This window comes from Drosophila willistoni, assembly GCF_018902025.1.
Source record: "Drosophila willistoni isolate 14030-0811.24 chromosome XL unlocalized genomic scaffold, UCI_dwil_1.1 Seg141, whole genome shotgun sequence".
NCBI classification, from domain to species: Eukaryota; Metazoa; Arthropoda; class Insecta; order Diptera; family Drosophilidae; genus Drosophila; species Drosophila willistoni.
Window position 1 is genome coordinate 13272771 of NW_025814052.1, and position 14900 is coordinate 13287670.

At 37.0% G+C, this 14900-nt stretch overlaps 1 protein-coding gene across 1 annotated transcript; it reads left to right on the top strand.

Moving 5' to 3' along the window:
- The first annotated feature begins 512 nt into the window (after positions 1–512).
- Positions 513–13806, top strand: LOC6641124 (frizzled-3). Its single transcript, XM_023175179.2, has 2 exons — positions 513–1109; positions 11876–13806. The coding sequence occupies exons 1-2, from the start codon at positions 861–863 to the stop codon at positions 13469–13471; spliced, it is 1845 nt and encodes a 614-aa protein (XP_023030947.1). The 5' UTR covers positions 513–860; the 3' UTR covers positions 13472–13806.
- The last annotated feature ends 1094 nt before the right edge of the window (positions 13807–14900 follow it).

The following is a 14900-nucleotide window of genomic DNA, read 5'->3' on the forward strand; positions in this document are numbered from 1 at the left end:
AAATTAAATTAATTTTAAAATTAATTACACTAAAACATACACATTTATTCCAATAAGATAACAACTTGCCCCTTGCTTCTCTTGAGGAATTTTCGCTTGCTAAATTCAAGTAAATGAGTTTTCCTTTTAAAATTGGCGGCGACTGTTAGACTGTTATCGCTAACAGTCTGTTTACATTTGGCTGCGGCGAATTGTAAAATGTATTTTGAATAGCAAAAGGCTCAATATAGACATAATTATGACATAAATATGTAAGAAAATGTAAGTTTTAAATATGTGAAAAATTCTTGTACTTATTTTTTCAAACAGATCGTTCATTCGTTCTTTCTTTCTGGGCCACAATAACAGAAACTTAACAGGTGGCTGACCATTAACAGAATTCCCGGTAGTTAACATAACAGAGAAGTGCTGAGAACCGGTTTGCCGTTGCGGCAAAGCGATAATTTGAAATTCTCTGGTGTTGAAGGAAACTATTAAAAATAAATTTTGTTCAGTGTTATTTTCATTTTGTGGCTGAGCGGTTCGGCGGTCGCTCGCTTATCGAAAGTGTCGCTATTTCAAAAGATCGAAAGAATTGAAAAATAATTTCGACCACAGAAGAAAACGTTTTATTTAAAGATACAAATCTTGTTGTTTTCATTTCTCAAACTGCTGGGCAAAGTGTTTCGTTAGATAAGGATATACAAATTGAAGAAATTCGCCAAAAAAAAACATTTGTGACGAAACGACATAATTGGATTGTTGTTGATTGTTTTTTTTTTTTTATTATTGTTGTTGTTACTATTTTGTTTCGCGTGATAAGTGATATGGATGAATGATTAACCCCAGCAATATGAACAGGCCCAATTAAATGCGAAAAAATGTCTAATCCATGTCTGGAAATGTTTGTGTTAATAATAGTTGGAATTATTCTACAATCAACTGGCAGCAGAAGCAGCAGCAATAATATTGGTAGTAGCAGCAGTCTCAATGGCCAACAGCTGATGGCCAATTCGAATGGATTACAATGCCAACGAATTGCGGTCTCGGCCTGCCAGGGATTGGGCTACAATATGACCGCATTACCCAATTTGGCTGGACATACCAATCAGCTGGAAGCTGAACTTCAGGTACATACAACAACAACAACAACAACAACTATATGCATATGTATATAGTAAATTTAGCGATAAACTCTTGCCCACAACTTGTTATGTCCCATAAAAAAAAATGAATTGTTAACAATTTACGTGCCAAACGAGAGAAAAAAAGGTTTTTGTGAAATAAAGTTTTGAAATATTATGCAGATAGGAGGTGAAATATAGTACACTATATCCAAAGATACATATGTATGTATGTATGTATGTTTGTTATACCCATTGGCATTCTACCTGAACCTTAACCTTGTCTCGTTTTTTTCTCTCCGCCTCTGTCCCTGCCTCCCTGTCTTTCGCTCCACCGATTGTGCGTGTTTGCTTTCTTCATTTCCATTAAAGGAAATCCTCATATCTCGGCGACAAGAAAATGTTAAGAATTTCTGTTCAAAAAGAGGGGGCGTAACATCTAATTGCTTTTCAATGTAAAATAGAACAGACTACAACTCTCTTCTCTCTGCCCAAAGTATTCCTGCTGATATCAGCAATGAAATGTTGACATTTCAGATAAAAGTGATAAAAAAAAAGAAGCAAAACGAAACGAAACGATGACATAAAATAAAGTGGAAACTCAAAATGAACATTAAAAAGAAAAAAACGCACTTCAAAAATCACTTTAATTCGTTGGGGGGGTTTTTGAAATTTAAAAAGAAAAGACTTTTAATGAGAATGCTTTCCAAAGTCCAAAACTAACTTTAAAACTAAACTAAAAAAACTTTAAAAATACTAAAACTTATCTATTTTAAGCTGCAGCAGTTGAAGTACTTATAGACTTAAGCATTTAACAACTTTAATTTGTTATTAGCCATAATGAGTCGACAGAATTTTGTAATTTTTTAAGCAATTCCTATGCTCAGATAATTTTAAGATCGGATAAGGTAGTTTTTATTTGGGTTTAGCGAGCAAACTTTTGTTTGCTTTCTTTTTTTTTTCATCTTTCTTTTATTTTGCTGTCGTTTGATGATTCTTTTCATCTTTTTGTGTGTTCTTTTCCAGCTTCCGATCCACAAGTTTTTTTTTGTTTTTTTCTTCCACTAGTTTCAATGAATTTTTTGTTTGAAGCCACTTGAAAGAAGTTGAGTTAGTTTTCTTTTTTTTTTCATCTGCTTTTATCTAAACAAATGGAATGGAATCGGAAAAGCGTAAATGAAATTTCAGATTTTATGACGATATAAAACCAAATATCAACGGTATACAATGAAAATCTCTTTGAAAAGCCAACCAGATGGGAGGGTTGGGGGTGACGAGACGAAGACGAAGACCAACTGGAATTTGGTTAGCCTAAAAGATAAAGTCAAATTGCGGTATGGAGTCGTTTTTTGTTTTTTTGGTCTATTCAGTTTTTTTTGTTTTTTTTTGTTTTTTTTTTGGGCAAGGCGTCGCGATGACCATCATTGAGTAGTAGTCGTGTGGGCAAAGAGATATTCTCAAACGATCCGACAGACAGGCCGAGAACCAGAAGAGAGGAGAAGAAGGAAAAAGAAATAGAAGGCAAAAGGTGTTAATGGACTTTTGGTGCAGCCGCCGGAGCAGCAGCCGCAGCAGCAGCAGCCCGCAACGTCATTGTCTAAAGAAAAAAAAAAGGCCGACATCGTTTCGTTTTTCCATGCTTCGCACATTTGGCCGGGTCCGTGCCCCTTCTTCATCTTCTTCTCTTTCTCTTCTTGTTTTAACCCCACCTCCCATGTTCCATTCTTGCTGCCCCTCACTCTCTCTCTCTCTCTCTCTCTCCATTTCTGCCTACAATCTTCAATCTTTCACAGCAAGCGGCAAGTCTTTCTTCTTTCCGTTTTCCCTTTTTGCTTTTCTTTGTCATTTTGTTTATGGAAGAAGGAAAAGAGTCAGGGCCACGCCAAACATTATGGATGCACAATGATCATTATGATGATGATGATGATGAGACTAATTTGTTTGCGTTGCATTTTAGTCAATATTTTAAATATATATTGGAGATCATTCAAACGGTGGTTTTATCGCCAAAGATTAAGCCACTGATGATCACTTCTATCCGAAACCGATTTTCTAAGAGTGTCTCAATTGTTCTTCAGGGTGTTTTATCTTTTCTCAAGATCTTTAGATAGTTCGATCTTAGATCTAAAAGTAGAATGGTTCTCCTTTAGTTCATTTAGCGCCAAGAGAAGTGTTTAAGAGATAGTGTCATTGGAGTGGAGATTGATAATGGAGTGACTGGGGAAAGAGGTGGTTGGTAGTGGTTCTGGTGGTGCTGGTGGTGCGGTCACACATATTCAATTAATTTGCTTGTAATTGTAGCTTGACGAGCCACTTTGTCGGCAAAATGGGCAAACATGAAACCAAATAGAGAGCCTCTTCATTCCTTCCTTTGCCTCAACTCCTCCTCCTACCCCCAGCCTGTCTCTGTCCCTGTCACTGTCCCCGTCACTTGTGTATTTTAGAATTCCACGTGGCGCACTGATAGAAACAAATGAGAGCGGGTGAGACAGATAGATAGAGAGAGGGAGAGAGCCAATGAGCATAGGTTAAAAACTGTGGTTTGTCGTTAGTCAACATTTTTTGTTTGTCTCACATATATTGCCGACGCATCGGACGGTTTTTGTCTGATAAAGAAAATATGTTCACGGTTCGAAATGCATTCGCTTTGCTTCAGTCAAGTCAACAGAGGTGTGCCCCCCAGCCCTACCCACCCCACCACTTTCCCCCACCACCATGCACAAGCACACTCTCCTCATGTCTTTCTGTCTGTCTGTCTGGCTCGGATTTAGGCTCTTAAATATGACAGATTACTAAGCAAACACAAAAATACTAAAGCACTAAATGTTGGAAGAAACAATAAATATATACATATGTATGTATGTATATGTATATGTACGATCCGAATGCATGAAAATAAACACACACACACAAAGACTATGAAGGAATCATCCTAATAACTTTAGAGGCTGAATTAGCAATAAGTCAGTTGGATCTTCAATCTTTACTCCAACTAAATTATATTCAATTCGAAACTATGTATCTTTGAGACTTTACATATCAATATTTTCGACCATCAAATTTTCAGTTTTATAAAATTTGCTAGGTTTGTACACTTCTTGTTTTTATTTTTTAGTTTTACTTCGTTATCATTGAAAAAAAAACTGATAAACAAAACGCAAAAAGAAAAAAAAACGTAAACCTAATGTGTTTACTTTGGGGGAAAAAACTCATCCAAACTTAATCCACTGGCGGCATTTTGATAAGAACAACAACAACAACAATGGCAAAAGCAACAGCAACAACAACAACAACAAAAAGCGAAACCTTATCTTTGGACTAGCGCCAGAGGCCAAAGATATTTCAATTTTACCTAGTTGAATTGAATTGTGGTTTCTGGCCTGCCTCGCGTTCCCTTCAACTTTTTGGCCATTAACTGAATCTGAGACAAAGACTGAATATCAAATGATAATATTAAAAATGGGATGAAAGAAAAAAAAAAGTCTATGGTAGATATAGTTTTTTATACGTAAATAGAAGAAGGCATAGAAAAACAATTTGATCACGAAAGTCATGACTAAATATTGTTTTTTTTTTTTTTTGCCTTGTAATAAGATAAATCTTTTGGGAATATACTTTATTACTTGTTTAATTTGCAACAGGAAAATATTGAGAATTTTTAAGAATCAGCTTTCTGATCATAGAACTAGCAATATTATTTTGTAAACGAACGTTTTTCCAATCCTCAGACTCAAACCTATTAATCTGGCCATGATTGTACATGAAAAATTTAGACAGAAATCTAGGAATCGACATATTTCTGGGTCTTTTTGTTTTTAATGGTTTTGTTTTGCTTCCTGCTAAACAATATTTAATTATCACTCTAAAATTGAATGATTATAGTTTAATTATTTTTATATAATACAAATTAAAAATTGAATTTTCTAGCAAATTAGCCCAATTTTTATATTTAGAAGTTTTTAGGGGATTCAAGATTTATCATCAAAGTTTCTCAAAATTTTGGGATATCACGAGTTCAATTTTCTTATTATAGAGTATGCATTTGTGTGTGTGTGTGTGTAAGTTAAAGAAGCTAAGAAATGGCAAATACTCGAAACACGCAGGCAACGTTTTTCAAATGCCTGGGCCAAGCGGCCAAAGCAGATGAAAAGTGAAGATTAAGGCAAAGAGCAGGAGGTGGGAGAGGAGGGAGACGGAGTCAGAGCCACAGCCACAGCCCAAGGAATGTCAGAGTCAGAGCCACAAAACGGAGCCGAATGGGCAACAAAAACAACAACAGACAACTAAAAAAACCAAGAAAAAAGTAAGGTAGAGAGAGAAAAAAAAAACCAGCAGCCGCAGCCTCAGCAGGTTTGTGTTTTGAGTCTTTTGTTTTTATACCCTAAGTCCAGTGAAGGGTATATACAAATATACATACAAATGGGTTCAGGATCGATATCTTTAGCATTTCTGGCAATGTTCTAGGAATTGAAGTACAAGACCAAGTAAAATTATATATACTAAACCTATAATCTGTACAACATTCTATAATCTATTCTAGCATTGTATTATAAAAGAATCCATTGGTGATTGATCTTGTGGTCATGCTAAGCAGTTGATTGGATTAATAGAGTAATGGAAGTGACATGTAGGGTATGAACAAGTGCGACTAAGTTTAATTTTGAGTCTTCTTGGAGCACCGGCAGCATCAGGATGCTGTGGAACTTGTTGTTGTTGCTGTTGCTGTTGCTAGTATTGTTGCTGTTGGTAATTACATGGCAATTAAGTTAATTGAACTGCGACGAGCCTTGCGATTGCGTGAATTGCCATTTCTTTTGAAGCTGAAAATTAATGCTAAGACTGGAGAGGCTCAAGTCGAGAGGCTTCGAGGATGATGATGATGATGATGATAATGATGAGGAATATTCTCATTTGGCCTCAAAAGAAGTGACATAATTTGGCATGCCATCCTTTTGAGTTCCCCCTTGGCCTCGACTAAAAGCGATTAAGTGAAATTATCCCAAAGATAATGATGCACAGGGCACAAAAAACTCTAGACTAGATTGTATCCACTCATATTCGTCATAATCGATGAATTAAAACAAATTAACCAAAACAACAACTGAAGGGGAAAGGTACATAGTAGACCCTTGTAAACGGAATCCCAAACCCAAAACCAGCTTACAAAAAATACCAAAAGAAACGAAAAAACTTATATCTATAGGGAGAACTAGAAGGATGAAGAAAATACAAGAAGCTAAGCTCTATAGACTAGTCTGTGTGTGTGTGTGTGTGTGTGTGTGTGTGTGTGTGTGTGTGTGTGTGTGTGTGCGGCTTTTTCTCTTTTTAAGCATTCCTGACTGCCGATCGATGCAACGTTCAGGCTGACTTTAGCCTGGCTCTGACTTTGGCTTTGACTTGGCGTTTTTTTTTCTTTTTTCTTTTCTTCTTCTTGGCCTGGCCTTTTGAATGACAATCATTGCGAGTCAAAATGTCAATTAATTGTGAGACTGAGACGACATCGACGACAGTTCGACAGCAGTCATTGCTGCCGTCCCCTCCTCAACCCCCTACCCAAACAAACTTTAATTCCAACTACAAGTTTCGCGATCATCATTTGATCTATATCAGTGTATCTTGCATTTATTTAGGTATTTTTTTCTTTTGTTTTTGCTATGATATCATCTTTCTTTTCCGTTTTGTTTCGTTTTTTTTTTTTTTTAAGTTTTTTAGGCGTCGATTTATCATGGCATAATTTTCTCAAACATCTTTTAATTATGCAAATTATCATCTGTGAAGCCTTTAGACGATTGAGATACAAAAAGTTCAGTTCAGGCGGTGGCAGTAATCCAAGCACAACTAATTGCAAAAAAAAAAAAAAAACACAAATAAAACACAAAAAAAACCACACAACAGCAAAAAATTAAATTCAATTGCCTTTGATGAATGCCGACACGGGTTGGCTACGGGTTTGACTGTTCCTCTCTCGATTTCTGTGCTTGTCGCTCTGTCTGTCGTCCATATGCCATATGGTATTTGGTGTATGCTATATGCTATATGGTAGACCAACCATAACATTTGAACATGCCCAAAAATGAAGCTGTCAATGTGAATCAACAATCAAGGCAATGGCTAACTGAATCAAATAAAGTGCAAATCAAATTAAGAGTCCCAGGCATGAATATTCATGTGAGAGTCTTAACGTAGTACAGTTTGTGTATAACAGTCTAGTAGATAATAGTTATGTAGTTTCGCCAAAAGTTGTATAACATTTTTGTATAACAGTTATCTTATATTCAGGAAAGAGATCTTCATTTGCGTATAACAGTTGGGTATACTACAAAAAGTTTTTAGAAAAAAAAGTTTTTACAAAAGGTTTTTAGAATAGTTTCTTAGACTTGAGATATTGCTGCCAATAGTTACATATGTATGTATGTATTGGGTTTACACCTAGACCTCGCTTTGCGTCGTTTCTTAGTTTCGTTTCTGCTTTATTAGCACTAATTTTCACCGTGCGTCTTTATATTCTCGTTGTTGCGTTGTTTTGAGTTCGAGTGCTTAACTTTTATTCTTCTAAATCAGCCATTCTGGCAACGCCAATATCAACTTTTACCAACATTGGCCTTGAATTTTTGGCAGTTTTACGTTTTTCAACATTGCCATCTACCTTACCTACTTCTGTTTATACATAATTGCGTCTTGCTAAGTACAAATGATCGATGTCTAACCTCTAAACAAGAAATTTATTTAAATTTACTAAAAAAAAAGCTATTCACCAAACTCTGGACAAATTTTTGGTGAACGAAGCCACTAACAACTCATAAAGATAAAATAATTAAATAGGTTATTTTGATTTTCTTTTTAGAAATTAGTATTTTCATAGCCTGGGAACCTATCTTTGATCTTTCCATAGTTGCCTATAGAAAATTTTAATTCATTTTGCGTCGTTTCACTTTGCATCGTGTTTTTTTTTGGAACGTATCCCCAACGCAAAGCGAGGTCTAGGTGTACTAGGCTAGGAAAGGTTTGTAGCATAGTTTCGTAGATTGGCTAATAATCTTTATAACACAGCTGAGTATACCGTATAACAGTTCTTAACAGTGGGTAATAACTTGTTAGTTGGTTGTGATTTTCTTAGATTATCTCACATTTATCTATACATAAACAAATCATATTCATTTTGTATTGATGATACTGATTATATGTAGCTTTATCCTAAGCCATGCTTTATCCATTGAAATAACCGATAGTTCAAATACAATCGTATGTACCTAGATCGCAATAATAAACTCTAATGAAAGACATTAAATTGTTTTTTTTTTTTTTTATTTCTTATGTACTTTCCGATCAATTTCGTTCGCCTTTCCAAAATGTGTGTTTCAAAGTGGTCACCTTCGACTTTGACTTCAACTTTACATTCACAACGCATACAAAGTCATTAATCAAAAAAATCGAAAGAAACATTATGTTCATGTTGTACGGGTCTACATAGGTGTCAACTCGATCTATTCCTATACCTTGTAATTGAATTGTGAACATCGAACGAAGGGGCAACGGGGAATGGGGACTGGATGGGATGGGAATGGGAATGTGTGAAACCTGCTGCGAAGCCAAAAGAAACTGAAGCGGTCTTTTTTCTTCTTTTTTGTTTCAAACTAATCAAGCAAAAGTCTTTGTTTCTAAGCGAAATCCGCAGAGAACTCAAACTGAAATGTTATACGAGGTTTTAGAATTATAATCTAGCTGATATTTGGAATCTAAACTAGGAATTGGTAAGGGAATACTTTTTTAGTTTGTGCCAAGTTAGAGTATAAAAATGTGTCGAAATTGTGCAGAGTAAGCCGAAAAAGCTGTAGGATGATAATGTTTTTCTTTCTTCTCTCCTTTTCTTCAGTTAATCGGGTGTGTCCCGGCATATATCTCTATGTATGTATGTATGTATGTATGTAGGTACAAAGCGAATTGCAGACTTTGCAGAAGACGAAAACAGAAATGAAAAGAATGCCCAAAGCATGGCAGATTGCATTCGTTGAGGTCGGCTCATAATGATACAAGCCAATGAAGATCATCATGACGATGTCGATGACGATGACGATAATGATGACGATAATGATGATCAGGATGATGATAATGGCCTTTTGGCGCATTAATAAAACATTTTAGACACTTGGCAAATGGCTAAATACTCTTGACTATTTGGCTGAAAAGTTTTCATTTTTGTTTACGAACTTCTTGATGAAGATCATCATAATGGTGATAATGATGATGATGATGATGAAGGTTCACTTGCTGCATCATTAAATTATTATTGCTTCAAGCCATAGAGAGGCGATGCGTACAAAATTTGTGTGGAAACAGAAAAACAACGAAAAAGAAACAACCCAAACCCAAAACCCAAAAGCCGAAAAAACCGTCAAGAATCGCGTGTCTAATGCTTCACGTTTGAGATGGGCCGCCGATTCTCCATTTTTCTACCTCCCCCCCTACCTCTCTCTCTCCCGTAACGTTGCGGCCTTTTGCTGGCCTTAATGTGCCTTAATTACACAACAATTCGGTTACTGTTAGCAAAAGCAATACAACGACAACAAAAGCCAATCTGAACTGAACTTGGAACCGGGCATTGCCTGTCAATTTCATTGACGGCGGCCACATCAAATCCATGTCAAAGTCATCGTCCCTGCTTTGGGGACCATCCATCCATCCATCCAGCGAATGAGGATCAACTTGAGCCCAATCGTAACCATATTTGACCAATCTACTAAGTTAGTGATGATTGCGTGTATCCTGCGTGACTCTTTCCATAGTATTCAATCGTAGGGCAAATTTTGATTATTGTTCTGCTGTATTAAAATTTCCAAAAAAGTTTCAATAAGTCTAACAATATCAACTTCAATTTATTGTAAGACCATTGATTGCCCTCACTTAATAAATTTTCCTTACGAAATCCCTCACGTGCCCATCTCTTATGATCTCCTTAAAACTGAATAAGATCACTTTTTGGTTCTTGGTTCCTGAGAAAAGGTTTCTTAATCATTTTTAATGCAAAAAAAAAATGATGAAAAAAAAAGAAGAAAAAATGAAAGAAAGAGCCTCAAAATCCAAGTCTTCTCTTTTTTGCTTGGTGTTTGTCTTTGCGTTTTTTGTTGACTTGTCTACAAATTCCACAAACTCATAAATTTTTTTTTTTTTTGCAAAAAGTTCGTCATCCTTTGATGATGTCGATGATGGACAATGGCGAATGCCGGACCCAAAGAGACTTTTTTGCCCCCTTCTCATCATCATCATGATCTGCTGCCTTACATAGAAGCTATTTGAGATTAGAAAATAATTGACAATTAATTATCCATTGAACAATGAGTACATTGAGTACAAATAATGCCGGACATGTGTGAAAATTAACGGCCGAAAGATATGATCACATCACATTAGATCAAGCCAGACAAAACAGTTGCAATTCATTTGCTTTTAGTCGGCAAATGAACAAAGAAACTAGCAAAATCAACAAAATCACACACACACAAAGAGACACACTCACTCACACTAATACAGAGAGAAACCCAACCCTAAGACCCATTTTTATGGCAATTTTATTAGATAAAATTATCGACATAAAAGCTATGTACAAACGCACGTACAACAAAAGCCACCGACTGTACGCCGACGATCAGGTGGCCCCCAGGTGTAAATGGATTGAGATTTTTACTTTGTATTTGTTTAGAATTTGGTTTAGTTTTTTTTTTTTGTTGGTTCGTTTCGGTTTTTATTTTGCTTTTGCGTTTTTTTTTTTTCTCTCTTACTTTTTCTTTTTGCTTATTTATTTTGTGCGCACATTTCAATCGAATTATATATGTACGTGTATTTGGCGGCAAAACGACTTTCATGTTTCTTACCCAGCAACAACAACAGATCAATACATACAATGAACAACAAAAAAAAAAAAAAAAAAAAAAAAACGATATAATGTTGTTAATTGATAAAAACAATAATAAAAAATAAAACAAACAATACTCACACAGAGAATGTTAGTCAATGCGAATTCTTTTATAAAGTTAGCCAAGAGATCTAGTTAATGATAAGGTTATCAGAAACCCTTCAGAAATCTCTACAATGTCTCCAAACTATAGTGGGCCATAAAATCTACAACAATTAGAACTGATTTGAAAAGTCTTCAAAAAGATCGGAAATCGAGAAAAGCTTTATGTTGTATTTGTAAAAAAGTTTCCACAAGTCTACAAAGTCCTTTAAAGTCATTCAAAAGAAGAAGTTTCACGTCTTTTTAAGAGTTAGAGAAAGTCTCCACAAGTCTTCAAACTTTCCCATTCTTGTAAAGGTCTTCACAAAACTCCGAAGTCCTTCCTAAATTATAGAAAAATTGGTTCACATCTGCACAAGTCTTTAAGAAAGTCTCCACAAGTCTCCAAAAATTTCAAGTCTTAAAAAAGTACACCAACAATCCCACGAGTAGTGCGTCTTAATGTTTTCATACATTTAGTAAAGTCTCCACAAGTCTCCAACCGCTCAATTTCATAGAAAAGTGTCACAAGTGTTTTTAAATTTATATTTTAATGTATTCAGAAGTCTCCAAGCTCCATCCAAGCCATCGTAAACTGTAGAAAAGTCTCCAAAATTGTTATATGTATATACCTGACTAAAATATTTATCAAAGTCTCTACTTAAAGCCTCCACTTACTTTGATTTAAGTATTACCAACTCCCTGAATCACTCAATGTCTGTTAATAAGTCTTCAAAAAAGTAAAAGTTTGTAATCACGACTTCCTTCTTTCCAATTGCAGATTGCCAAATTGCTGCCTTTGATCGAATCGGGATGCTCGCGTCGAGCACGATTTCTACTCTGTTCGGCATTATTTCCGCTTTGTACGCCCGATGTGCCACGCCCAGTTACAGCCTGTAAGTCGCTATGCGAAACGGTGAAGAGTGAATGTGCTGTCCAAGCGTCGCCCGAGTTGATGGAATTGTGGCCACAATTTCTGACCTGCGAAACCCTGCCGCAGCCGGAGAAGCACGAATTATGCATGCAGATACCACAACAAGAGGAGCAGAGGGAAAAGGCGAGAGAAATGGAAAAGGAGAAGGAGCGAGAAAAGGAGGAGACACAGGATGCAGCAGCCGTAGCTGGGGGAGTGATTGGAGTTCAAGCCGCCCAGCCGTATTGGTCCAATTGGTTGGCCTGGAAAATGTCCGCAGATCAAATCTCTGGCAGCTCAAATCATCCTCTAACGGGAAGCAGCATCACTAGCATCTCTAGCAACAATGCCATTTGTCCACAGAATTTCACAATCAATCCGCTCAACGCCCAGGAATGTCTACCTCAGTGCCAGCGCGATGCCTTCCATACAAGCCAGCAAAAGAAGCTAACGGAGAGCTTTATATTGGGCCTATCGGCAATATGTTTTGTTCTCACCCTGTTCGCCTTGGTCACATTCTGGGCGGAACCGCGACGATTCGGCTATCCAGAACGTCCTGTGTTGTTCCTGTGTCTGTGCTACAATCTGTTTAGCATCTGCTACTTGGAGAGAATAGTCTTTCACAATCAGTCGAGAAGTCGTGCCATCTACGAACCGATATCCACAGTCTGTACTCTACTCTCGCCACCCTGTCTGGCTTCATATATTAGCACGTCATATCTGAGTTTATGCGCCGCCACTTGGTGGCTAATATTCGCCCTCTGTTTCTATCTGTCGTCGCACAAGAAATGGTCGAGCGAGGCATTGGAAAAGCATTCGGGACTATTTCATGTGCTTGCCTGGGTGCCACCGTTGGCACCACCAATAGCTGCTCTCCTGCTGGAGAAGGTGCATCCCAGCGAATTGACTGGCATGTGCATGGCACCAGGATTCGTGGAGGTGCCAGCACTAATCCTACTGCTCCTGGGCCTCTATTTCACATTGAGGGCATCGCGATCGCTGCACTCGTTGCAGCAACAGCATCAACTGCATTTGCAGCACCAGCAACGTTTCTCACAGTTGCGTAAACGCTTTGTCATCTTCTCATTGTTGTTTTTCATACCAACGGCAGCTGGCCTCATGCTCGGTGCCTTCTACAGAGATCTCGGTGGTGCGCCACCCACCATAGTGCCCAGCTGTTCCACGCTGGAGGACTGCTCGCCACCCGATAAGTTGAGTGCCTGGCCCAGTCTGATGAGAGTGTTCTTTCAGCTCTTGGGTGGCACACTGACCGGCCTGTGGGTCTGGTCGCGCAAGACCTGCGAGAATTATCGCAGTCGATTGGTTGGGGGGAATCCCATCATGAGTTCCACAACCACCAAGCATCTGCATGTCAAGAATATGCATATAACAAATTCTCCTCTATATGCTGGCATTAGTTTTCACAATGTGCCCGTCTATAATCCCCATCAATCTAGAGTATAAGTTAGACTTACATATCTAGTAGGCGAAACGTTGTACGTTCAGTCATCCAATTTTGTATATACCTACATACATACATACATACATGCATAAAATATAAATATATCAAATAATTTATAATTAATTTGTTGTACATAAGCATTTGAACCCCGTATAATGGCTTTAAGTCGTATGTATTTTAATCAAGAAATGATATGTGTTAATAGCTTTAAATTTAATCCTCATCCCGCACTCGATCCCTCTTTTAATTATTGCTTAAGTTTATTCAATAAGTGTAAATAGGAATAAAATAAATTTGAATGAGAAACTTGAAAAGAATCTTACTTACATATTCTTAACTATTTCAGTGGTTAAATTTAATTAATTTGAGTAAAGAAATCATTTGTTTTTTATGGGTATGTATGTTCCTGTGTCTGGCTTATATGCTCATGTTATACAGGGTGTTTCACGAAACGAGCAATTAATTTGATTGAAGCTGCCACACCGCGTGCCAGGCAATGTTTCTATCTTACAAATTGCCACAACTTTGCCGCCGTTCGTCGGTCTGAGCCGGTGCAAGATACAACAACAACAACAACAACAACGACAACACAGAACCTACCTCTCCACAAGAGCAACAACATCCACAGCAAAATGTGCAGCAAGCGTGCAATTAACTCTTGTGCGCCAAGATCAAAGCGATTAAAGCCGCACAACTTGTATGCCTCAAAGACTGCCTGAGAGACTCGAGGCTGAAAGACTTGTGAGACTTGAGACCTGTGTGAGCCAAGCGGACCCGAGCCGAGCCGAGACGTTTCAAGACAAGCTCTGAGAGAGTCACAAGTCAACCAAATGCCAGGCAGGCAAACCATCATCTTCATCGACGCGTCGCTAAACAAAGAACACGACGTGGTCGAGGCGAAAACAGTAAACCAAACAAAGAGATTGCGATGTCGGCAATTGGCACAGATAATACATAGGTACATACAAACATATAGCTCCTTTATATAGTACTTTAAAGTACATACAAAAAATTATCTATAGTTTAAGTTCTTGTTAAAAAGGTATTAACATTTCAGATCAGTTTCTTAAATTTTAATCAAGTTAAAAGACAAAATAGAGTTTTACAATTCAAAATTCTGATAACCAGAAATATATATCTGGTATAGGGCTAATATATCTGGTATAAATGGTATTGCAATCCATATGGACCTAAGAATAGAAGGCGAATACATATTTAAAACAATCAAAAAATCACCTTTTGAGAAAACATCTTTAACAATACTTGATTGTGTATACAACAAAGACTCAGACCAGATTATTATTCAAATATTAGTTCCAAATATGTGAAAAAAAATACTCTGTTTTTAGGAAATATCTTACAATTAGCCTGAAAGTGAAAAAGATATCGAACTTGTTGTTTTCAAAATATCGTTAAAAAATTCAAAACTCT

Excerpts from the sequence above, each read along its gene's own strand:
- LOC6641124 (XM_023175179.2), top strand. The coding sequence starts at position 861 with ATGTCTAATCCATGTCTGGAAATGTTTGTGTTAATAATAGTTGGAATT. Across the intron at positions 1,110-11,875 it reads AGCTGGAAGCTGAACTTCAG|ATTGCCAAATTGCTGCCTTT; the intron begins GTACATACAACA and ends TTCCAATTGCAG.